The sequence below is a fragment of the Trichosporon asahii genome (genome assembly GCF_000293215.1).
Source record: "Trichosporon asahii var. asahii CBS 2479 unplaced genomic scaffold scaffold00075, whole genome shotgun sequence".
Taxonomy (NCBI): domain Eukaryota; kingdom Fungi; phylum Basidiomycota; class Tremellomycetes; order Trichosporonales; family Trichosporonaceae; genus Trichosporon; species Trichosporon asahii.
In genome coordinates this window covers 2,143,834-2,167,865 of record NW_014040850.1, presented here as the reverse complement: position 1 = coordinate 2,167,865, position 24,032 = coordinate 2,143,834, and the positions used below count along the sequence as shown (strand labels likewise).

The following is a 24,032-nucleotide window of genomic DNA, read 5'->3' as shown; positions in this document are numbered from 1 at the left end:
TACAACCCACACAACCCACAAACCCAAAGCGACTCGCTGACTTTAAGGCGCAGCGCCAAAATGTCATTTAAACGTCCCAGAGTCTCAGTCTCTTTTTGTAGCGACGCAAGTCGATGACCCTATGCAATTGATACCCTACCTGCATGACCCTTGGAGGGAAGGAACATTTGGCACTGGACCGGGGGCCGCGCGCCACGGTGGGTGCGGGGTTGCAGGGCCTCAATGCGCCTGGTGCAATGTGCGCGCCCAGGAGGTCAGGTGCGTCAGGTGCGGGCGCAATGTCACGCCAATGTGCGCATTAATGTGCGCCGTGGCCTGTCTGGCTGGACGCTGGTGGGCTGCTGGCTGACCACTGGCTGACCATGGCTAGACATGGTGCAATGTGCACTGCAGAGTGGTGGCTTCATGGCGGCATGGCTCAGCCTGTAGTCCGCCAACCCCAACTGGCAACTGGGCAGCCAGTCGCACCCCACAGGTGCAAGGCCATGCGCTATGATGCGGCGCTGTTCTTGTACTGATGATGCCAGGCTGAAATTGCGGAAGGGTTCAAGATTGCAATGCCACGGATCTCGGCGTCTAAGTGGACATTACGTTCGCAGCCGGTATGACGACATCCTCCGAAGTGTTGCCGGAATCATCAGCTGGAATCTCATCCGACTTCCTTTACCAGTGCATCATAACTTGGCAAACTTGTTGATGTCTGCGCGACTTGGAACTGGTGTTCGCAGACTACTCTCCACTTCTACAAGACATACTCGGCCGACAGCGCTTCCTCGAACATCACCTCTCACCTCGACACCAACGTTACGGAACACACAGGCAGGACCTAGACACTACAGCAGCATGACGGGAACAGACAAGAAGGACAAGAACGACGCCGTCCTGCAGCTCGTGCAGAAGATTATTCCGCCTCTGCACCCGACGCTGCACAAGGGACAGGCTGGTGAGTCCCCCGTTGCTGCAGGTTCAATCTTCCTCCGACTCCGGTTGGAGCTGAGAAGCTGTGCTGGTCAAGAGGTTTGAGCTGACACCCAGGCCGTGTCGGCGTCCTCGGCGGGAGCGGGGACTACAGCGGTGCGCCCTTCTTCTCCGCCTTCGGCGCGATGCGTTTCGGTGCGGACCTCGCGCACGTCATCTGCGAGCCGGAGGCGGGCAACGTGATCAAGACATAGTACGTTCTTTATTAGGCTCTCAAGTCTGATGTTAACCGCAGCGCCCCCGACCTCATCGTGCACGGCACGCTGATCGAGTCCAAGGGCCTCAAGCCGGCGATTGAAGAGCTCAAGTCCGTCATGGAGCGGATGCATACTCTGGTGATTGGCCCGGGTCTCGGCCGGTCCGAGTTCATGCAGGGGTGTGCGCGCGAGGCATTGAAGCTGGCAAAGGAGATGGACATTGGCATCGTGATCGATGCCGACGGACTGTGGCTTATCAACAAGGAGCCCGAGCTCGTCAAGGACTGGCCGGGCGCGTGCCGCGTCATCCTCACGCCGAACATTATGGAGTTCAAGCGGCTGTGCGAGGCGCTCGTGAGTCCATAGTTGAACATGTTGTTGGATGTCAAGCTGACCAGCAGGACCTCTCCTCGTCCAACCCGGAGGAGAAGTGTGCCGCCCTCGCGAAACGCTTCGGCAACGTCGTCATTGTGCAGAAGGGCGGCGAGGACCGGATCTCCCATGGACGTCCTCTGCCACCTGCCTTCAAGGTTGACGGCGACACGCTCGTCGACTCGACGCAGGGCGGCCTCAAGCGCGTCGGCGGGCAGGGCGATATTCTCTCCGGCAGCACGGGCACGTTGCTCGCTTGGGGCCGGCTCTGGAGCCAGGGCACTTATGAGTCGGTCGGCTCGCCGCCGGACGAGGAGCTCAAGGAGCACGTCGCCCTGCTTGCGGCCTATGGGGGGAGTAACTTTAACAGACACCTCAGCCGGGCAGGGTACAAGAAGATGGGAAGGGCTATGGTCACGCATGACCTCCTCGAGCTCATTCATCCTGTTTACGATGAGATGTTTGGCGCGCAGCAGTCCAAGCTCTAGTAAACGTAATGCATATCAGAAGTCGAACCTAGTACATCTCGAGACTCTGGAGGTCAGCTACGCTCGCGATGACGACTAGCTGCGAAGCAACCGCCGCTTTTACTCACCATGCCATCGTTGATCTCATAGTCTTGCAGCTGCACATGGTCCTTAAACGCCGTGTACCATTTCTTCAGAATGATCTTCTGCGCATTCGTGCCCGTCTGCGCTGCAATAAGCTTCTTCAAGTCTCCCACCGTATCCGTCGGGAGACACTTGACGCGGACTGTCATGTCAGCTATACACCTCACTGAGAGCTTACCTTTCCGGCCCAAACGGTCGTTGGCGATCACCTCAATCATGCGCCCGGGACGGATCTTGGTCGCCGGCCCCGTCGTGCTGAACACCTTGCCGTCTTCGGAGGGTTTCTCCTCGCTCCGGCCCGCGCGGTCGGGGTGCATCCTTCCACGGTCACGGTCGCGATCGCGGTCCCGATCGTCCCGGCGGTAGTCTCTCCGGTCGCGATCCCTGTCGTCCCTCCTGTCGCGGTGGTCACGATCACGGTCATCGCGCCTGTCGCGGTCGCCATAATCCCGTCCCTTGACACCGATACGGTCGAGCGGATCACTTGTACGCTTGAAGCTCCCCACCCCAGCGGCAGGTCCGAGCATGCCGCCTACGTTGCCCATCGTGTTCCTCACTCCTTGCTCGCGTGTTCCGCCAAATCGCCGCGGGACCTCGCCACGCTCACGACGCTGAGCGCGCTCCTTTGCCGTCTCCTCTTCCCCGATCTCGGCGATGGAGCGAGACGACGAGGAAGGCTGGCCGTACGCCGCGCTACTCTTCTTGTAGAACGAGAGCTCCTTCGGTCGTCGTTCGGTCCAGGGGCGCGAGGAGCGGCGGTCGCCCTCGTCGCGGTCGCGCCGGGGAGAGCGGGAGCGGTCTCGGTCCCTCCGTGGAGAACGGGAGCGGTCGCGGTCGCGTCGTGGTGATGGCGAGCGGGGCATGGTGGGTGTATGGGTGTATGGGTGATCGAGAGTTGTTTTCGTCATGCAGCTGTGAGTGGTGGCAAGCAATGTAGGATTTACCTCCGCTTTGCCGCTACAGTTCATGATGCGTGTGGAGCTCCACACTTATAAGTCCACTAAGCTGCACCAAAGAGACAGAATTCTGTGTTGCGCCCTTCCCTCCTTCCTCCCACTCTCTCACACAACGTTAGCCTGTCAGCATGGAAGCCGAAGAGGTCCTTGGACCCTCCAGACCACGATCCAAATCCAAGGGCAAGAAGCGAGAGCGCGAGCGGGAAACCTCCCCGGTTGCTGGGCCCTCGACACCTGGCACCCCCACGTCGCAGGCGTCCCAGGACGACGAAGGCGAGGAGCCGGCCGATGAGGTGAGCTTTGATTCTTTCCTCTACAGCTAACACTCAGCTTCTGATCGCCTTCCGCTCCGAAGTCGTAGGCATCCAGCACTACAATGGCCTTGTCGGTGCTGGCGAGTATGTCATGCTGCGCCGCCAGCCGCAGAACCCCTACGACAGCAACGCGGTGCAGGTGAGCTCACCACTTGCCGGTGCCAGCTAACCACAGGTGCTGAATGCTGCGGGCGACCAGGTTGGCCACGTGCCGCGAAACACAGCTGCGCGGATCGCCCCTCTCATGGATGCGCGTTTGATCACCGTCGAGGGGCGCATGATCGGGCAGAACCTTGATGGCAAGCACCGCTTCAAGCTCCCTATGTGAGCTGCAGACAGCGACTTCCAGCTGACAGCAGGGACATGTGTGTCTATTGTCGACCTGCACACCGGCCGCACCTCGAGCCAGAGTTTGAGTGGATCACGCCCATGGGCCAGAGCTTCGACATGCTCCGCCGCAAGGGACAGGATCCCAACCAGTCTGCATTCTACGACTATGGCACGCGCGGCGGCCAAGCAAGCAACTCGAACGATAAGCAAGTCGAGAAGACAGGTGCTGAATGCTGCGGGCGACCAGGTTGGCCACGTGCCGCGAAACACAGCTGCGCGGATCGCCCCTCTCATGGATGCGCGTTTGATCACCGTCGAGGGGCGCATGATCGGGCAGAACCTTGATGGCAAGCACCGCTTCAAGCTCCCTATGTGAGCTGCAGACAGCGACTTCCAGCTGACAGCAGGGACATGTGTGTCTATTGTCGACCTGCACACCGGCCGCACCTCGAGCCAGAGTTTGAGTGGATCACGCCCATGGGCCAGAGCTTCGACATGCTCCGCCGCAAGGGACAGGATCCCAACCAGTCTGCATTCTACGACTATGGCACGCGCGGCGGCCAAGCAAGCAACTCGAACGATAAGCAAGTCGAGAAGCTGCTCAAGGGTCTGAAGCAGGTCTCGGCAGACGAAAAGGCGGCGGACGACGTTATGGTAGGTCTCTGGTTGTCGCCTTCTGACCTCGCAGGCCGCGCTCACCGCCGACATGGACGTCACCAAGCTGCCTCTGCTCGAGAGTCCTCCAGGGGTTGCGAGCGGTGAACTCAACGTGGATCTACTCCCGCATCAGAGCCAGGCGATCCGCTGGATGATCGACCACGAGCATCCCAAACTGCCCAAGATCGGCGAACCTGCTGTCCAGTTCTGGTCAAAGCAAAAGGGCAAGGGCAAGAACAGCGGGTACTGGCTGAACGCGGCGACCAAGACGCCACAGGAAGCGGATCCGGAACTCGGCCGCGGTGGCATCATCGCTGACGGTATGGGTCTTGGTGAGTCAACGGACTGGCAATACCTGCAGCTATATTGACACCAGGCAAAACGCTCTCCACGCTTGGTCTTGTGCTCGCGACGATGGATGAGGAGCCGAGTGAATTCTACAGCGACACTACGCTTGTCGGTGAGCTAGGCACGTCTCAGCGAAGCTGACACACAGTATGTCCTCTGTCTGTGCTGAGCAACTGGCAGAAGCAGATTGAGGACCATGTCGCGCCCGGGAAACTCACTTACTACACGTACCATGGTGCTGGTGCCAAGGGCGTCAAGGGCAAGGATCTTGTCGAGTACGATGTGAGCTTCAGTCACCGCTGTGCAAGCTGACTGCAGGTCGTTCTCACAACATATCAAACTCTGATGGCCGAGGCCGGAATTGCCACGCCTGTGAAGGGCAGCAAGCAGGCAAAGTCGAGCACGAAGAAGGGCCCGCTCATGAAGGTGCACTGGAAGCGTGTCGTTGCCGATGAGGGACACATTCTTAAGAATCCCAAGGCGAAGAGTAAGTTCGAATGGCCATCGCGAACTAACTCACCTCCAGTGACAAAGGCCTTCGCCAACTTGCAGGCTGAGCGTCGGTGGATCGCGACCGGAACCCCGATCGTAAATTCGCCAACGGATCTGGGTACGCTGCTGGCGTGCACGCGCGTCTGCACGCCTCTGGACAAGCCAGAGTTCTTCAAGTCGCTCGTGTTGCGTCCTCTGCGTTCTGGGTCTGCCGAAGCTGGACGTTTGCTACAGGGCATTGTCGGCCAAGTGCTTCTGCGTCGCACCAAGGACACGGTGGATGCCGAAGGCCGTAAGATTGTGGAGCTCCCTCCCATCGAGTTTTATCAGTGCGAGGTCCAGCTCGACCCGGAAACCCGCAAAACGTACGATGAGGTGCTGGAGATATCGCGGCAGCGCTTCGAAGAGAGTCTCCGAACAGGGGAGGTGGGTATTGACATTATCGACGGCTGCTGACCCACCAGCCTGGTACCAACGTTCTCTCCATGCTGACGAGAAGTGAGTCGCCAAGCTTGCGACAGTTGGAAACTAACAGCAGTGCGCCAACTTTGCCTCTCCTCGGATCTGGTTCCGGAGAACTACCTCGAGGAACTGCAACGACCATCCCCTAAGGGTTCTGCGGTGAAAGCGATCAAGCTCTCAAAGGAGGAGCAGGATCGCCTCATCGATAAGCTTAGGCAAGCCGTAGCTGATCAGGAAGAGTGTTCCGTAGGTGTCGTTCCCTGTGGCGAAATCTAACTCCAGGTGTGCTTTGACATTCTCGCCGATCCGCGCATCACGGACTGCGGACATCCCTGTGAGTTCATCACAAAGTGTCCTGCAACTGACCTCAGTCTGTCTCCTGTGCATCAGCGAGGTCATCAAGCGACAAGGCCTCTGTCCAATGGACCGACACGAGCTTTCCATGGCATCGCTGCTGGAGCTGCCGCCAGACCTGGACCTGGTGCCGGATGATGTGACCGTGAAACCCGCTGCACGTTCAGCCAAGATCGCCGAACTCGTCAAGTATCTCCGCGCCTTCGATGCCGGTGACAAGACACTGGTATTCTCACAGTTCACGAGCTTCCTGGACCGCGTCGCTGGTGTTCTCGAGGATGAGGAGATCAGTTATTGTCGCTTCGACGGCTCGATGCCCGCTGCGAAGGTGAGCTCTCCTACGGTCGCGTTGTAGAGCTGACAGAAGCGCCGTGAGGTGATTGCGAACTTTCAGACCCAGGACAAGGACTCGCCTCACGTCATGCTCATCTCGCTGAAGTCGGGCGCCGTTGGACTTAACCTCACCGCCGCGAGCAACGTGTTCCTTGTAAGCTTCTAATGATCCACGTTGCAGCTGACAGCAGTGTGACCCCTGGTGGCAGAGTGCGATCGAGGCGCAGGCCATCGACCGCGTGCACCGCGTAAGCTGACAGTGTTTGAGGCCGAAGCTGACAGACAGATGGGGCAGCGCAAGACTGTGCGCGTGTTCCAACTCATTGCGGCCGATACGGTCGAGGCCAAGGTTCTGGACATCCGTGCGTTTCTTTGTGCTTACACCTAACTAACTATCACAGAGAAGCGCAAGGACGCACTTGTGGCCAAGGTATGCTCTGGACTCTATCCGCAGCTGACAACAGGCATTCGAGAAGAGCGGCACCAAGGCGGACGCCGCAACGAAGAAGAAGGCACGTTTCGAAGACCTGAAGGAGATCTTCGGCGTGAAGTAGACTAAGTTCCATTGGGTTGTATACACATATGCATGATGTACAAACAGTTCGGGAGGAGTACAATCAGATGGCGTGCGTCTCGACACCAACGACGCGCACACCCTTTTTCCGCGGTACGTTGTCAGTGAGAAGGTTGCAGCCTGTTCATTGTCAGTTTCTTGCGAAGGCACGTCGAACTCACCCCACACGCGCACCTCCTTGATCGCGTCACACCCATCCAAAATGTCCTTGACGGTGAAATCGTTCGTGTTGCGGCACCACGAGATGTCGAGGAACTCGAGGTTCTTGCACTCTTCAAGGCGGGAAAGCTGTTCGCGTTCAGCGCCACGCCAGCCACACAGCGAGAGTGTCTTTAGTGTCTGACCACTGTGCGCGATCAGGTCATCCAGGGACTGCAAGTCGTGGCCCTTCTCGAGATCAAGCTCGATGAGACCGGGACGCTTCTTCGCCTTCAGTGCGCGGAAGAAACGCACCAGTCCCTCGTCGCTGAGGTCGACGTGGTGTAGAGACAGGTGGGTGAGGCGCGGACAGTACTTCGCAATGGCGTCAAGAACCTCGTCGCTCAATTCCGGGTTGCTGCTCAGGTCGAGCTCGGTCAGCTTGCCTCCCACGGCGGACAGGAGTTCTGCCACTGCATCGTCGCTGAGTGGCGTGCCAGGGCTCGAGAGGTCGAGGTACTCGAGGTTCTTCAGCTTGGCGATCGTCGGAAGCCACTCGCTGTTCAGCTTGCCGATCTCGCTGAGGCGAAGCGCTTTCAGGTTCGGTGCGGACGAGACGAGGACGTCGAGGGTGTCTTCGTCGAAGCGCGGACTTTGCGTCAGGAGGAACTTCTCGAGCTGCGGGCCGCGCGCGCGGAAGAAAGCCTCCCATCCCTCCTGTCGCACGAGGAACGGCGCATACAGCTCCAGCTCGCGCAGATCCCTCATGCTCTCCGCCCAGTCCTTGAGCGTGTCGGTCTGCATCTGTCCGCAGTAAAGCAGTCGCAGGCTCTCGAGGTGCGGACACAGACGCGCCATAGCCTTGTAACTATCATGGACGAGATCTGATGTCAGTTGGAAACGGGAATGATGAACTCACTGGTGCAATCGTACATCGCCAGTTCGGTGCGGTCAACGCTGTAAAGCAACTTCGCCGTATCAGGCGTCAAGCGTCGCGACTTGCAGATGATCTTGCAAACCTTGTCAAGGTTGATTGTTCCGATGTCGCCAAGTGCGTCCACTTCCTCGATATACTTGCCGATAATCTGTCGTCAATTATGATACGCGGGATATATGAGAGCTGGACTCACGCCGATGCAGAGATCAGCAAGGGCAGGCGCGCCCTTCACGACCTCGTAGTGAACGATCTTTTGACGCGCGTCCTTCTTCGCAGGTGCCTTCCTCGGCTTCTTCGCTTTCGCATATGCGTCAATTCCCAGTTTCGGGCAGCAAGTAAAGCACAGCCACGTCTGCTTGTGCTGAGGGTGCTCCTTGGTGTACGCCGTCTGTAGATCAGCGCACAGTCCACGTCAGACAGTACAAGGCACTTACGACCGTGAACTTCTTACCGCACTCTCCACAGTTCATAAACTCTCCGATGCCTTTGAGCGGCTGCGGTCTAACCTGCGGCCCACGCTTGGCAGGCGAAGGCTCCTCGTTCGCTGCAGCGGACTCGGGTCCGTCCGCGTCCAGATCGTCAGAGTCGATACTGGCGGCTCTGGCTCGCTTTGTTGGGCGGGCCTCCTCCTCCTCCTCCTCGGCCGGAGGAGTCAGTTCATTGGAACCAGAGGGCCCAGCCTCCGCATTTTCCCCTCCGCCAGCATTGTCTGCTGGAACAGACGCATAAGGGTTTTGGTTGAAGCGCGTTGAGTCTACACCAAGAGACTGGACATCAGCACAGCGCCCCTCAAACCGCTTACCGCAAGGAAATTGGTCAGCGCCGAGGTCGGACCTCGCACAGTGCCGTCGTCTCTCCTTCGCGACCTAGGCGGCATGGTAGCTGAGCGCGGCGATAGAGGAAGGTGTAAAAGCTGGGAGGGCTGTAACCCCACCTCCACCTCCGATCGATATGGCACAGTCAGGGTGAGTCAACCGCCAACTTTTGCCACCACCGTGGAAAACATCTAATGTTACGTAACCGGTAAGTCCAGTCCTATCACCGGCAACAACAACGGGGCGACATGATGACAACGCAACACATTCCAGCCCAGCTCGCCCAAGGTGCCCGCTGCGTCCGAGGTTACAGCACAGCGAGGCGTATCGCGCAGCAAATATCGATCTGGCTCTTGCCCTCGGGCTTGCCTTCCTCCCAGCTCGGGCTTGGAATCTTCTGTCGAGAGGAAGGAGTCGCCAACGAGCGTAGTCTTCTCGACCCACCGGACGAAGACTTGTCCGGTGATGAGAAGGCGCGCACATGCAACAGCCTGGATGCTAGGTGCAGGATTTTCATCCGATCGCGCATGGTCACTTCTACGCAGCACTCGTTGTGTTCATGGGCCGAGCTCGCTACAGCGAGATTTCACTTGATGACCGTGGTCGGAGGCCTGTTAGCTTCATGGGGAACAAACCCTTATCCGGATTAGAAGTAGACCCCTGTATAAGGTCTGGACATCGCGATACAGACCGCTGTGTTTACATATGGCAGGGACCAGCAGAGTTTAGAGACATCATGGAACCTGGAGTTTGGCCCGGAGAATAAAACCAGACGAAGCCAGGTCTGTGCAGTGTCTAGGCTTCTCTTTCAGAGAGCCTCGTGCGGTCATCGGAACTGTAGAGCTTCGGCAGATGAAGGTGTGAGTCGTAAACATTCATCAAGGGAGGAGCAAGACCTAGCCACAGCGACGTGCCCGGTGCTGCGGCGTCGGAGAGCTCGCGGTGGCAGCGGCTGTCTGAGATCCGGGAGAATGCGGCAGGAACATGAGTAGAGCAAGATGAACTTTGTCGGAGATCTATGAATGGGGTGACGCTGCGCCCGGGGGGGCCAATGAGCTTCGTGGTCGAGCATCCTTAGACATTAGGAAGTCTATTCCAGCGGATGAGCGGACCAACTATTCCTGAGGACCGGCGGAGATTGCGGCATCTTATGAGCGTATAACAATCGTTAGTCGACAGCAGATTAGCAGTTGGCCGCGATCACAACCGGTACGGCGCACACACCTCCTACGTATGCATGTTTCCGTCCGCGCACTGGCTGATGAGAGGACACACAACCGGCAAGCTGATCGGAACTCGGGGTGCAATGGATGGGGAATACGTCATTCGTCAGCTGCTTCTGATTTTGAGACCGGGTATTCAGTCACTGCCATTGGAGCAGTATCATAGACACGGCGTTCTCGAAATCAACACCGTCTCGCTCTCTCACTCGCTCTCCTCGCGCCAAGCTCAAGGACACCTCGATCGTCATTCTCTCAATCTACACACTCCTTCAGAATAATCGCTATCATGCTGCGCTCAATGCGCTCGTCGCTCGGATTGGGCTCTAGGGCTCGTGCCGCCTATCGAAGTGCCGCCGCCCGCACTGTCCCTACTCCGACTTACTTCTCCCGAGGCAATGCTACTGCTGCCACCCCTGTGAAGACTGAGGCTAAGCAGGAGGCTAAGCAGCAGTATGTCACTCTTCAAGAGATCGACAGGCTCTTGACCCACATCAGCCGTGAGTACCAGTGGCAAAGCCTAAAGCGATCGTCGTCATTCGCTGCTCGTGAGGCACTTGTGAGGGTGACTACCTCGCCCGACCTCCGATCGGCTTCTTCCTTCCATCATACCTGGCTCTCGAGCAGACGTTCCCGCGGTAGCTGACCTTTGCAGAATCGTCGAAGAAGGCCAAGGATGACACGCCCCTCGTTATGCGCGCCCATCCAGTCCCCTGGATGAAGCCGGAGTACATCACTCCAGAGCTTTCTGGTCAGGCTGCCAAGAAGAAGGAGGAAGTCCCTCCTCTCACTGCCGAGGAGAAGAAGCAGTTTATGGCCCCCAAGCACATGTCGGCCAGCTACACTAGCTTTGTGCTTCCCCTCGCCTCCAACCCTCGTCTGTACGACAAGTACGTCAACTTTGCCGGCGGTTTCCGTGAGTCTCACATGCAAGCAGTATTGCCAGCTAACGTTAGGCATGGGCAAGATCCTAGAGCACCTTGACTCGCTCGCCGGAGCTGTCGGATATCGTCACTGTCTCGCTCGCGACGACAGGGATGCCAGCGAGGACTTCCACAACCAATCCGCCAGGGCCGGTATCTTCATCGCTACCGCCAGCGCTGACCGTCTGGACATGTTCGGATGCCTGAACCACGAGAACGTCCGGTACGTATCGCGCTAGTCTCAAGTCCTCCTTAGCTGACGCTCAGTGACTTGAAGTTCTCCGGCTTCGTTACCTGGACCGGACGGTCGTCCATGGAGGTCTTCGTCAAGATGGAGGGCATGGGCAAGCCTGGAACTGACAAGACCGACACCCTTATGCTCGGAAGGTTCTCCATGGTGTGCCGTGACTCGCACACTTACAAGGCTCACCCGGTCCCCCCGCTCATCGTCGAGACTCCCGAGGAGCAGGCGCTCTGGGACATCGGTCAGGCGCACAAGGAGGAGCGCGGCCGTTTGAGCAAGCTCACGTTGGACAAGCAGGCTGTAAGTTTAATCCACAGTGCCAGGCGCTGACTTGCAGCCCTCTGGCGAGGAGTCTAGGGATCTCCACAGCTTCATGCTTGCTACTCGCGGAAAGCACGAGCTCGACGGAAAGAAGCTCATCAAGATGAAGGACACCGAGATGTCTTCCGTCCAGATCATGTTCCCCCAGGAGCGCAACCTGCACGGCAACGTTTTCGGTGGCTTCCTCATGCGACAGGCCTTGTGAGTCGTCAGCCCTCCGACCTTTCAACTGACAATGTCCAGCGAGCTTGCGTTCACGAACGCCGCCGTCTTCGCTGGAAAGCCTCCGCGCTTCCTTGCCCTCGACAAGATCGAGTTCAAGCTCCCCGTCCCCATCGGCGCTATCCTTTGGCTCAAGTCCAAGGTCGTTTACTGCGAGGAGCCCACTGGCGGACCCTATGGCGAGGCCAAGATGCACATCATCGTCAAGGCCGAGGTCGAGGACGTCAAGACCGGCTCGCGCAACGAGACGAACACGTTCTTCTTCACCATGGTCAAGGACAACATGGAGAATCTGAAGAAGATTGTTGTGCCCGACACCTACATCGAGGCCATGCAGTACCTCGAGGGCGAGCGCCGTATCGAGGTTGGCGATGAGGTCAGGCGCCTGTACCAGGCTGGCGTTCATTAAGCTGCGTCGATCTCACGGCTCAGCTGACGCAAGCGAATCGCTGCGTACAGTGGAGCTGGTGCACATGGTTAAAGGAAGGTACCATCTACACAGCCTCCCGTCACGTAACAATCGACTGATGATAAAGTTGGGAGTCACGTTGATAACTGAGGAACAGTGGGGCCACGTTGTCCATACTGGACGATTAAGAGTACTGCGGGAAGAGGAAAGAGGGTTACAGCGTCCGAGGTAATTATGGGGAAGAACGAAGCGAATCGTAGAAGGGTCAACGGCATCTTGTGTCAGTACGTTAACATAGAGGCAGCATATACCAGAGACAAGCACATGCATCGATTTGGGTTTCCGTCAGATATTGATGCGATCGGTGTGCGAACTATGACAGGAAAGGAAGCTGGGGTGCGGAAGACGACGATGTTGGCGCGGAATTGCGACAGATCAAGACGAACATCTCAAGCTACGAGCAGCTGGTATACGTGGTACGGCATGACCATCTTTGACCCCGGTTCCTGGGCAATGAGTAGTACTGGCTGCGAAGTGGAGGTCAGGTTGAGAGAGGCAGAGACGGCCGCGCGGCGCGCCACCCGCGAACCGGGTGCACCTCAACGAGGAACTCGAGGCAGCGAGCGAAGCCAATCGAGAAAGTGTTCCATATGATCTGCGTGGAAGCATTGGATATGCAAACTGCTGCGTCGCTGCATGCACGCTCTCGCTGGGAGGAACGCTCAACTTGAAGCTCAGACTCAGACTCGTGGCCGTCCAGCATCGGTCAAGTGCTGAGCCAAGGGCAGGGTCCAACATTCACCCAGAGAGCCAAGGGCAGGGCACGTTGGCCGCCGCTACCGCTGGGCGCAAAGGCGTATTCCCTCCACGACCTCCACCCGGACCCGCCGCTAGGAGGGCTCAACCATCACTCGCCGGCCGCCTGGCGCCAGAGGCCCGCCAGCCGACCCTGCCGCCAGCGCCCGTCTGACTGAACCAGTGGACCAGCCTAGCTTCGTCGAGTCCTAGGCTCCTAAGCATCACCACCGTAACACCACTTTGTTGTTCTCGCTTGATCATTCCACCCCGTACCACCCCTGCATCGACCACTTGCATCCGACCTTTCCACCTCCTACACTCATCTCCACGACCCGACTCCGTCACCATTCTACGCCGGCCCTTCGCCCCCACCACGCCCACCACCCAGACTGCGATTTAGTCTTCGCTCTCCCATTACTCAATCGCTTAACCTTAGTCTTTTCCATTTCACCGCCGCTTCCACCCACTCGCGTCTGCCGCCGCCCTTCCACCACAAGCTCCTACCACCTCACCGTCCCCACCTCGCGTCCGCCGGCCTGACATCTCTACACTTCGACAGATACGAGTCTCGATAATCGAGCCCCGAGCGACTCTGACACTTCGCTTCTTCACTCTCCTTCTCTTCCAAACAACGGCCATCGAATCGTAACTCTCAGAAGTCAACCTCGTCGGCATCATCTCCGCCCGGCATGACGGCCGTCTCGCCCAAACCGTCGTCACCTGGCTCGCCCATAGTTGAGTGGGACGAGTCAGCTGTCAACGAGTATTTCTTGGGGCTTGGGCTCGATGGATACAAGGATGTCATCTATGGTAAGATAGGGCTCACGCCCGCCATGGGCTAAGATACGCGAGCTGACGCAACGTAGAACACGGCATCACCGGCGACGTGCTGTGTGCGCTCGATAATGAAACGCTCGTCGACCTCGGCATGACATCTCTCGGCCATCGCCTCAACGTCCTGAGAAACGTGTACGAGATCAAGAAAGAGCAGGGCGTAGAGATGGGCGAGGACGATTGGCGACCGCAAGGTGAGTGCAGATCCATATCAGAGCGGGGCGCGGCTGTCCCGCATGGTGCCAAACTTTGTTGGCCCATCGAGCATACCGCGCTCATCGTGCATGCGTGACTGCACATTGTGACGGGACGGACACAGTTGCAGCTGATTTCTGTGCACCAACCATCACATGACGCTGGCTGGCCCGTTGGAGAGCGCAGACAGAATTGAGCATGATCACTGACAACATCGCAGAGGAGGTTGCTCTCGAAGCGATGGAGCACGCCGCAACGATAGACCGGATGTGGGGTCTCGTGCTGGACCAGCAAGAGCGGATGATGCAACTTGAACGCGACCATGCACGATTGATTCGCGCTTTGGCGGACAACGGGATCGCCTTGCCTGGCGTCGCGCCCCAGCTTGTCGAAGACGCTGCGACCCCCACAACGGCCACGACCTATGCATTCGACTCCCCAAGTCAGCTGCTGCCAACATCCGGTCGGTTAACAGCTTCCTCTGGAGGACTCACGCCGAAACCGCCTCAGCTCGCTCGGTTGGGAAGCGGCTCCCTGCGAGCAGGGAACGGGAAGCGTGCGGAGGGTAGCAGCAACCGATCAGGAAGTGCGCCATTACCGTCATCACCTACGCCACCAGTCGACTTACCGCCCCCGACACCCGCTCCCACCAATGCGAGTCACAGTGACAAGTCGCGTGCGACTGCTGCGGCGCATTCGGCTGCGAAGAGCTTCCGAGTTACAATGGAGGATCCATGCTGGAAGGTCTTGCCTGCTGCGTTGAAGAAGTACAAGATCAACGACGATTGGAAGCAGTACGCTTTGTTCATCTGTTTCGGCAACACGGAACGGTGTCTGAGCTACGACGAGAAGCCGTTGTTACTGTTCCAGAAGCTCAAGGAAGGCGGGCAACGGCCAGTGTTCATGCTCAGGCATATCCGAGACATCAAGTCACCAATCGCCGTGGCACAGCAGAAGCAGGCCCTCAAGCTTGGACTTCCGCCAACGACGTCGCAAAACCTACTCCCCACCGTCGACACGGTGCCCTCCCCGACCGAGCAGACCGATTCTAGGCCAGGCGGCCGAACACCAGGCGAGGGCGGCTTCCCCGACCTGCCAAGTCCCCGGGACAAGGCTGAGAAGGGTGCGGGGCCCGAACCAGGTACAATTCTCGACGTCGACGGAAAGATCCACAAGGTCACCTACGCGACCTCGATCTACCCTTACATTGCGGACCGAGCGGACGAATTCGACGTTGCGGTGGGCGCCACCTTTGTCGTCATGTCGAAAGCAAAGGGTTGGTGGTTTGTGCAGAAGGACCCAGAGGGAGCAGGCAACATCGTCTCGGACCCGAGCAAGAGTGCATGGGTGCCGGCTGGATGTTTGCTCGAGCTCGAGAAGGCGATCGCTCAGGTCTCGCCGCGAAGCCCGGGCAAGCTCCCTGGCCGTGCACCGCTTCTGCCATCCAACATCATGAGCTCGTCGTACCCTGGCAATGTCCTGATGGACTACACGGCAAAGAACGAGAACGAGCTCACGTTGAGGGAGGGCGAGCGCATCCGGGTATACAAGAAGTACTGCCACTGGAGCTACAGCATCAAGGAGGAGACTGGCGAGCGCGGCTGGGTGCCGGCCTGGTTCGTGGGCAAAATCGTGACGGAGAACGGAGAGCGTGAGCGATCGCATCATCGAACAAACGGTACGGCCGTATCGCCTGCACTGCCGAGCGCGATGACCATCCCTGGTGCCAGCAGTGCCGCTGGTGGTGGCAGTCTAGAGAACTCCAGCCAGCAAACGCACACGACAGGCGCGACGAGCACCACTCTCGTCGACAACGAGGGGCAAGGCAACCCCAAATAGGAATTCGCCGGTACTTGTTGCGGTCAGCTTAAGCGTGCTGCGGCTGAGCATGCCGCGACAGCCACGGCTGGAGCTGCAAGCGGAGGTGGAAGTGGAAGGATGGGAGGAAGTCCGATATAGGGCTCCCCTGTCAGGAGGGGTGGAACGCAACAGGATACCGCCAAAAGACGCAGCCTGGAGCGGGAGACGGAGAGACGTTTAACGAAGGGGTAGAAGCTCACGCAGAGCTTCACCTCGCTATCCTTTAACATAGTCCGCTATCACTAGTATTTGTATGATGAACCATATCAACGACCTAACAAGCGATGTGCACGTGTTGCAATGTGGGGACAGGAGGTGGAGGTTGCCTTGCGTTCCAGCCGAATTTCAGGATTGGAGAAACTCGGGTCGCGCGAAAAGTGGAGGTCCGCCATAGTGGAGGTCGCGATGCCTTGCACTTTGGATCCACACTCCTCTCTCTATCAACCTCTCGGCATGAGCATCAGTCTGCGCCTCGCCCGGCGCTCCGTTGCCGGGGTTGGGATTCGCAGCTCGTCCCCACGACTGCTCTCGACGCTATCTACGCCGCGGCGTCCTGGGCTTTCCCTGTCCTCCTCTATCTCTGCGGCATGTCCGAATGTCTTCCTCACGCAACGGCGTAATATCTCGGACGGCGGTAGCGGCGCGGCGTCCGCGGCTTCAGAGGCTGCTGCTTCTGCTTCCTCCGCTGCTTCCCAAGCAACTGCTTCGACCGCCGACATTGTGTCTAACCTTGGCACAAGCCCCTTCTTCGAGACGGTCTGGCAGGCGGCCAAGTCGATTGTGCTGTTCCCTACGAACATGGTGACTGAGGCGCTTGTGAACATTCCGACACCGAGCTACGTTCTCTCAGTGTTCGTGCTCGCGTACGTCCTTCGCACTACTCTCACCTTCCCAATGCAGATCTGGCAGCGGAAGCGCGTTGAACGTCTGCACAGATTCGTTCACCCACATCTTGATGGAATCAACGAACGAATTGCGTTGGAAACGATGGTCGAGGCCAAGCGGGATGGCTGGCCTTATGAGAAGTATATTGAGACCGTAAGGAAGAAAGTGAGTATAGCTGCATCGCAGGCTTGAGAGCCGTCGACGCTGATTCTCTCACACAGATGGCGGATGCTGTCTTCATCATGCACAAGACGCACAGGACGCACCCGTGGGTGACGATGCTGGCGCCAGCAGCCGTCAACATTCCGCTCTTGATTGCGGCGTCGTTTGGCGTGCGCAATGCTCTGCTCGCAAGCCCCGAGATTGCGACCAGCTCGTCTCTGTGGCTGCAGAGCCTTGGCGATCCCGACTCCACGGCCATCCTGCCTATTGCGACTGCCATTCTGGCGTACGGAAATATCGAGCTTATTCAGCGCTCGCAGCGAATCCGCAAAAAACTGCACAAACTCGCTGATGTTGCACCGAAGGAGAAGCTTGATCAGGTCGAGAAGTTGGAGCCTATGCCCGATGCCCCTGACCACTTGAAGCCGCGACCTGGCCCCACTCCCGAAGCCGCGAGCGACCACATGTTGGAACTCGGCCCGGCCAAAGAGAATCTAGGGCAGAGTGGGCAGCTGCGGCCTGGAATCGCCAGGGCCCGGGCTTCCAGCAGACTGGAGAAGCCCAGGTCGCAGATCGTTGATGAAACCAGGCTGAAGCCCGGCTCACCGCCCTTTCGCCCGTTGGAGCCTCCCAAGCCGGTACCCAAGGGCGAGCGGCGTAAGCCACGCGCCCCGCCCAAGCTTGAGAATGTCTCGAAAGTCAACCGCGTTCTGGAGTTTGCGCTCAGCGATCGTGATCGCATGTCCAAGGGTTTTGGCAACTTCATGTCTGTGGTCGCCATCTGCATCGTGCCCGCCGGAATGATGACGCCCGCGGTGAGTCCCCCGACCAACTTCCTGCCCTTCCAGCCCTTCCTGTCACGTCAGCCAAAACTAACGCCCGCAGCTCGTCGTGTCGTACTGGTTCGCGTCCATGTCCTACACGGCGCTCCAGACTGTCGCATTCACACACATCGACAAGAAGAAGTACGACGAGATCAGGAGCTTGCTGGAGATCGATGCCCAGAAGAGTCTCCAGGGCAAGCTCAAACAGCAGGCCGAGCTCGACGCAGCACTTGCTCAAGCTCCCGGAAGAGGTTCTCAGGCGCCTCGTCTCAAGCAATGAGCAGCGTACCGACATTTTACACCATTCTGGGGGGAAGAAGAAGTGGGACAGAGGCGCTCAATCCATCTGTCTTCAATCTACACATGCATCATTCATACCATCGAAACAGAAGTGCTGGTAGCGGGCACCCGCTGACTTCGCACGCACTCGAGCAGCCTTTGGAGGCAGGATCAGCAGCCAAAGCAGAAGCAATGTATCAGCGCAGATCCTCGGTTGTCAGCCGGCCACCAAGCTCGGAACCCATCGCAGAGTAGCCCTGTAAGACATGGACCGCTGGATCCTCGACTCAAGTTCGTAGCGGTAGCCCCAGGGGCACTCGTTTTTCCTTAACCTCACATACCGGGTCAACGGAGTTACATTTGTGAGGGGGTCTTCCACGGTCGCGCACAATTGCACAGATCTTAGACATTCTAGGAGCATGCACTCCAAGAACGGGCAGAGTAGCGGTAGGGAGCGTACACTACCTGCTCCGGCATCCATGGCCAGAGTCGAGAGACTGGTGAAGCTTGACACCAGCAAGGCGATCTGGCGGTCAAGGCGCCATTGAACGTCACCATCCAGTCTGCGGGAACAAGACGAAGAGCTCTTGTGTACGTCGTTGATCAGCGGATAGACAGGTCGGCAGCCTACTGAGTTCAGAGGCGGAGATCCTAAGGGCAAGGTTGCTCCCAGTATTGTAGATTCAGTGAAACAACCGAGTCCAGTTCTTCTGCGGTCGCGAACTGGGTTGCTGATGCCGCATGTCTTGACGTGTAATCTGTCAATGCTAACTGCGCACTGAGGCGATATGGCTGTTGTTAATGAATGGATAAGTGTTGGAATAATCGTGGAGGGAAGTACTCTCCATTGCCAGTGACGCCATGGACTTGACGGAAACGGCAGTAGCATGGCGCGGCTTGCTGTCATAGTGCATAAGGAAGCGGCACATACTCCTTTGTCGTGAGCTTGCCCCGTCTTTGCGAGCTACTGGAGGCAACATCCATCCATAGCGCAACAGCCTTGGACCCACCTTCGGCTGACAAAGCGCGAGTGCCACTTCCGTCTTTGACATTGCGAGCACCCTGCCCATGACGGCGATCACCGTGACTCGGGACCGCTCTCTAACCGAGCTCACGAGAAGACGTCCACAATCCGCGGCGAATGATTCGTGTCAAAATCGCGCTGCCACACTCCGTTCCGGCTCACCAACTCACTATTTAGCGAGGTTGAAGATCAGGTACGAGCCGTAAGAAGGAACAGACCTCATCACCTGACCACGCTCCTCTTCCGAGATTGCCGCTCGCTGATTCATCTCCGACGTTCATCTCGCATCTCCGCTGCTTGGACCCGCGCTGCTTGTTCCCCGCGCTGCCTGTTCCCCGCGCTGACGGTGCCAAGCGAACTGTGATTAGGTTATCGGGTTGCTCAGGAGTGATCAGCAGAGGCAGTGCAGGCAAACGGTGTTTACGCCGCTATGACAGGGCTCCAGTAACTTTTGTCCGCCCCCGTGCGTCAGATGACCTGACCTGTACGGCGTGCGCAACATGTGCACTACTGCGTGACATGCTGCTCTTGAGTCTTGGGTGGCGAGTCTAAGGTAAACACAAAGGAAAGCCTCTGCCTGGAGGCTTATTACGTATGGTGTCGCAGATGACCGAATGTCCGGACGTCATTCGGATCGCTGCCGATGTTGCCCTCGAGACACTGAGACGCCGAGCTAAGGCTTCTCTCCGCCCACTCAGTCTTCGAAAGTGACAGGGAATCCAATCAGCTATGATCGTCAAGTGCAACTGTGAACAAGTCGCCGTCACCATCCCGGAGCCTAGCGAGCTGCCCGAGCTCCAGATCTGTCGTGAGTTGCGCCTGTCGTGAACGTGAACGGGCCATGAACCCCCAATCCTTCATTCCATCGGAGCTCAGCTCTCCTGGCAGTCACTCGGCTCCGGATCTGCTCTCTACAGCAGCCGAGCCTTCCCAGCTGACCTCAGACTGTGTAGATTGCCGCAAGTTCACCGGCGGCCTCGGAGCTTACCTGATCCACGTCCCGTCATCCGTTGTTCACGTGCAAGGGGACGTGAAGGAACACTCCGTGTCGGGATTCGGGGGACGCACGGCACGGCGCTTCTGGTGCCCTTCGTGCGGATGCGCGCTGTTCGACCGCAACCAGCAGGGCGACTTCTACGTCATGGCTGGGCTGTTGCCGCCTGGCAGCGTGCCGAGGCCTGGTAACGAGATTTGGTGCAAGGATATGGAGAAGTGGGAGCATCTCTATGTTCCCGACAACTCGCATCAGACGCAGGCAGAGTAGATTAGGGGATGCATATGTAATTCAGACTAAAAGTACAGGAAATAGGAAGACATTATGTGTACAGAAAGTGAAAGGAAGTAAGAGTACAACAAACAGACGTTACGCTCGTGTGAGGATGGCGGGAGGGAGGCTGCTATTAGGGGTGCAGTACTTCGAGTACGCGGGGGGCGGGGCCTCGAGAGTTCCTTGGATGGAGCAGATGGATACCGTCAGGCCATCGCCGGCGAACATCCGGTCCTCTACGTCCCCGAGGGCAAGGCGGTCCAGCTCTTGCTCGTCGACTTCGCCTCCGAGTCCCATCTCGGCGGCCTTGTTCAAGAGGATCCTCGCGCGCACCTTCTCCAGCTGCCTCTCCATTACCTTGAGCTGCATGTTAAGCTCCTTGACGCCCTGGGCCATCTCGCTCGCGTCGCGTTTCGCAATATCCCACTGCCGACGCATGTGCAAGATGAGGTCGCTGCAGTACGCCTTGCGCTCAGAGAACCCACGGCGGAAGAGCATGCTCCAGTCTCCCGTTTCGAAGAAGCTAAAGCTCGGCATGTCCGCAGGATACGGAACGATGGAGGGTTTGAGGCGGCGAATTTCCGTCTCCTTCTTCCTTGCGAGCTCGTACGCCTTCTCGGCCTTACGCACGTGTCGGCGCTGGTTGTCCGAGTCGGCGCGGATGGCCTTGCGGAACTGCCGCTCGGCGTGCTCCGCCTCCTCGAGCATGAGGGGGAACATGCCGAGCGCCTTTTGCTCGACCGCGAGCTTCTGCGCAAAGTCCACCCCGTGCGCGGCCACCATGTCGATACGGTCGCGCAGATCCAGTTCCTGTGGGAACTCGTTGTGGATGCCTGCGAAGACGGCGGTGTGGATCGCCTTCACCTCTGCGTGCAGCTGGCGGTGGTTCTCCGCTTCGAGCGTGTAGCGCTCGATATCGGCTTCGAGGGCGTCGATGCGGGCCTCGCTCTCCTCGACGGCGCGCTTGTACTCCTGGCCCTGCCAGAACGCGTGCTTGTGCTCCTCCTCCTTCTGCTTCCGCTCGATGTCGCGGTTCACATACGCCTGATCCGTGTGTACCGGGTTCTTCAGCTTCACGAGCAGCCGCGTGCTCCGGCTTGGCGCCTCGAGGTCCTTCCATTGTTTGAACAGCTCCTCGCTGCCATCAGCACACAGGTCAGTGGCGAGCCGGCTCACAGCTTGAAGTCCCATCGCCGTTGCGTGTTTTGTCGCTTCTTGAGCTCGGCCTTTGCCTTCTCGAGCTCGTCCTTGCACTGCGCCAGCGCATCGTGGGCGTGTTCGAGGTTCTCAGTCTCGGTCCACAGCGCCTTGTGTCGCTCGGCGTGAAGCTCCAACCGCTGCTGGATTGGGATATCTGTCATATCGTTGAGTGTTAAATCAGTCATGGTGTTCAAGTGAGTTGGTGAAAGGGAGGCAGGAGCGTCGTTGCGGCATGCTTTATGAGTCTCGTTGGAGCGTTGCTTAGCTTCTTGAAACACCGCCGAGCTATGTCGCTCGGTTTGGTAGCCTGCACGCCATCCATCGCGAAACCCGAAGGAGCATGCCGCAGGGTTGCGGAGCATGTGATGCCGCACTGCAGTCTGGTAGAGCAGGAACGTCAGAGCTGGGCCAACTGGTCAAGTGATGCTGCAACACTCCGATTCGGCCAGGCACCTGACGTTCCTGTTGGTGATGGTTTGGTGTCGCTCGGCCAGGTCGGCTGCCTCGCTAACGTCATGCTGTAGATCCATTCCGGCACCGCTTACACCCGTCCTACTCCGCATCTGCTCTTATCGTCACCAAACACTCTGCTAGGGTACTCGAGTCGAATGGACAGACCATGCTCTTGGCATTGCATAGGAGACAGCCGACCGAGCCGTGCTAGCCGGCTGACAGGGGGATCGACGTCGGAGTTCGACGACGTAGATGTTTGTGGGCACCACGTGTTTATCATGGTCGGAGCCGGGATGACAGCGTTCTGCTGATGTGAGCGCTTCGTGAGACGTAGTGTGAGTGGGCGCACAAGGAATTCGCGCAGGAGTACAGACTGTCAGGTGTTCTGGAGATCTGGTAGCGACCTCCATGTCGGAGAGTGGCTCGTCACAGACCACGGTGGGCATTGGCGACAGCTTATTAAGCAGATGTTGTACCACATCCTGAGTCTACATCTGCAGATTACGGATACCTGGTGGACTGTTCACTGGAAGAAACATCTTCCTTGCATGCCGCTGAACGATCTACATATCGACCATCAATGAAGTCAACGAACTTGCGTGCCACGCAGCGGCATGCAGAGCTTGTGACGTGACGGCAAGATACCGGCGCATCGGCACCGGCTTCTGCGCAGTCGCTCGAGGGCGCTTGGCCAGCTAAGAATATCCTTCCCTGTGAGTCCCAAGCCCAGGCTGGCGCCGGTGTGCCAGACGGAGGGCGACGGGCGTCGATCTCTGCGCCCCTGTCGCTTCGTTTTTCGTCTTCACCCATTGCGTGCATGCGCCAGGCCAGCGATCTGGACGGGCAGGGGGGCGTGCCAGGGTCAAACGTTGCGCAGAGGCGCGCTGTTTGATTGGCGGGGAGCGCCTCGCACGACGCAAAAACAGCTGCGAGAAATCAAGTTTGGAAGGCACCACCGGACGCTGTTAATGCGAAGCTCTGCTCAGACCAGTAGCATGCTACGGGGGTGCTTGCTGCGCAGACTTTCCAATGATTTTTCATGCATCTGGGCGCTCTGTCAGCTGCATCGGACACTGCGATAAACACTATGTGCAGCCATCTCGCCATTTCGCATTCAAGTTATTAGGATGGGCGCATTAGGATGGCAAGAAAGCACATTAAAACGCGTTGCAATTATCCACCAGGGCAAACTTAGGGTGTAATGCCACGTGGTGGCGTGGTGACGGCGGCACACCGCCCAAGCGGAGGTAAAGGTTTTCCCTGGGCTGATCGAGGCCTCAGTACCTGGCGGTGGTGCCTCTCCGGCTGTGCGTACTCTGGTGGTTTCCCAGCCTCAGGCCCACTGCAGCACGATTTGACTTCCCACCGTACGAGAGAGTGAAAGATGCACAGCAACCAGTGCCCTGCGCGATCCTACGATCCGGAGCGCTGGCACGATTGCCCTAGACCCTCCGTCCCCCCCCCTCCTGCACGCGGCACCCACCAAAAGCACGCTGGCAGCCGTCCCACAGTCCCACACCACCACTCTCATTCAGAGCTTGCTCCCCCTCCCTGATCTCCTCGTCCCCTGCCTTGCTTGGCTTGATCCTCGCGACAAAAATACACGTCCACTGTGTGCAGTGTGCATCCCTCACCAACTCCATCCTCGACGTCTCTCGTCATCTCTTTTTCCTCACCCACACACCCATTGCATTCGCTCATCGTTGCATCGCCTCCTTCTCTCTCGCCCGAACCTTCCGCTCGCTCCGGACACTCGACTCTTTCAGTCCTCGAAAAACTCCTCGCTCTCCGCCTATCAATCCCGCACTAGGGAAGTGGTTTAGCGTCTGCTGTTCCCACATCCCACTCCACCCAGCCGCACGAAAGTATCAACACGGCCAAGCCTCCCTCTCGATCTCTCGGCACCCGATCGCATTTCGCATCGTCTACGTGCACCCATCGACGTCGGTACTAAGGTCTCCAGACGCCACTGCTGCACGCCTTTTCAGCAGGTAGAGTTCAAAGCTCAACTGGGTCACCACTTCCAAGACAACAAGCCTATCCT

General features: G+C 58.2%; 9 protein-coding genes across 9 annotated transcripts; 6 read left to right on the top strand and 3 right to left on the bottom strand.

The window, feature by feature from the left end:
* Positions 1-843: 843 nt before the first annotated feature.
* A1Q1_06429 (cytoplasm protein) lies at positions 844-2,035 on the top strand (the record flags this gene model as incomplete). The annotated part of the gene is made up of 4 exons (XM_014321543.1): positions 844-943; positions 1,036-1,171; positions 1,214-1,529; positions 1,577-2,035. The coding sequence occupies 4 exons, from the start codon at positions 844-846 to the stop codon at positions 2,033-2,035; spliced, it is 1,011 nt and encodes a 336-aa protein (XP_014177018.1).
* Positions 2,036-2,088: 53 nt separating this feature from the next.
* On the bottom strand, positions 2,089-3,021 carry A1Q1_06428 (uncharacterized protein; the record flags this gene model as incomplete). The annotated part of the gene is made up of 1 exon (XM_014321542.1): positions 2,089-3,021. The coding sequence occupies one exon, from the start codon at positions 3,019-3,021 to the stop codon at positions 2,089-2,091; it is 933 nt and encodes a 310-aa protein (XP_014177017.1).
* A 221-nt stretch (positions 3,022-3,242) lies between these two features.
* A1Q1_06427 (uncharacterized protein) lies at positions 3,243-6,958 on the top strand (the record flags this gene model as incomplete). The annotated part of the gene is made up of 14 exons (XM_014321541.1): positions 3,243-3,407; positions 3,484-3,567; positions 3,628-3,752; positions 4,142-4,412; positions 4,480-4,747; positions 4,792-4,845; positions 4,912-5,045; positions 5,118-5,681; positions 5,968-6,399; positions 6,466-6,558; positions 6,614-6,652; positions 6,700-6,766; positions 6,806-6,834; positions 6,878-6,958. 14 exons carry the CDS (start codon positions 3,243-3,245, stop codon positions 6,956-6,958), a joined length of 2,406 nt encoding a protein of 801 aa, XP_014177016.1.
* Positions 6,959-7,021: 63 nt separating this feature from the next.
* A1Q1_06426 (DNA dependent ATPase) lies at positions 7,022-8,930 on the bottom strand (the record flags this gene model as incomplete). The annotated part of the gene is made up of 6 exons (XM_014321540.1): positions 7,022-7,098; positions 7,140-7,984; positions 8,050-8,201; positions 8,247-8,441; positions 8,488-8,807; positions 8,888-8,930. 6 exons carry the CDS (start codon positions 8,928-8,930, stop codon positions 7,022-7,024), a joined length of 1,632 nt encoding a protein of 543 aa, XP_014177015.1.
* A 1,447-nt stretch (positions 8,931-10,377) lies between these two features.
* On the top strand, positions 10,378-12,207 carry A1Q1_06425 (uncharacterized protein; the record flags this gene model as incomplete). The annotated part of the gene is made up of 6 exons (XM_014321539.1): positions 10,378-10,588; positions 10,744-11,004; positions 11,063-11,234; positions 11,279-11,555; positions 11,593-11,777; positions 11,820-12,207. The coding sequence occupies 6 exons, from the start codon at positions 10,378-10,380 to the stop codon at positions 12,205-12,207; spliced, it is 1,494 nt and encodes a 497-aa protein (XP_014177014.1).
* Positions 12,208-13,694: 1,487 nt separating this feature from the next.
* A1Q1_06424 (protein kinase regulator) lies at positions 13,695-15,873 on the top strand (the record flags this gene model as incomplete). Its single annotated transcript, XM_014321538.1, has 3 exons — positions 13,695-13,815; positions 13,872-14,033; positions 14,255-15,873. The coding sequence occupies 3 exons, from the start codon at positions 13,695-13,697 to the stop codon at positions 15,871-15,873; spliced, it is 1,902 nt and encodes a 633-aa protein (XP_014177013.1).
* A 474-nt stretch (positions 15,874-16,347) lies between these two features.
* Positions 16,348-18,045, top strand: A1Q1_06423 (uncharacterized protein; the record flags this gene model as incomplete). The annotated part of the gene is made up of 3 exons (XM_014321537.1): positions 16,348-16,944; positions 17,001-17,756; positions 17,827-18,045. 3 exons carry the CDS (start codon positions 16,348-16,350, stop codon positions 18,043-18,045), a joined length of 1,572 nt encoding a protein of 523 aa, XP_014177012.1.
* A 1,864-nt stretch (positions 18,046-19,909) lies between these two features.
* On the top strand, positions 19,910-20,332 carry A1Q1_06422 (uncharacterized protein; the record flags this gene model as incomplete). The annotated part of the gene is made up of 1 exon (XM_014321536.1): positions 19,910-20,332. One exon carries the CDS (start codon positions 19,910-19,912, stop codon positions 20,330-20,332), a length of 423 nt encoding a protein of 140 aa, XP_014177011.1.
* A 99-nt stretch (positions 20,333-20,431) lies between these two features.
* A1Q1_06421 (uncharacterized protein) lies at positions 20,432-21,720 on the bottom strand (the record flags this gene model as incomplete). The annotated part of the gene is made up of 2 exons (XM_014321535.1): positions 20,432-21,473; positions 21,512-21,720. 2 exons carry the CDS (start codon positions 21,718-21,720, stop codon positions 20,432-20,434), a joined length of 1,251 nt encoding a protein of 416 aa, XP_014177010.1.
* Positions 21,721-24,032: the final 2,312 nt, after the last annotated feature.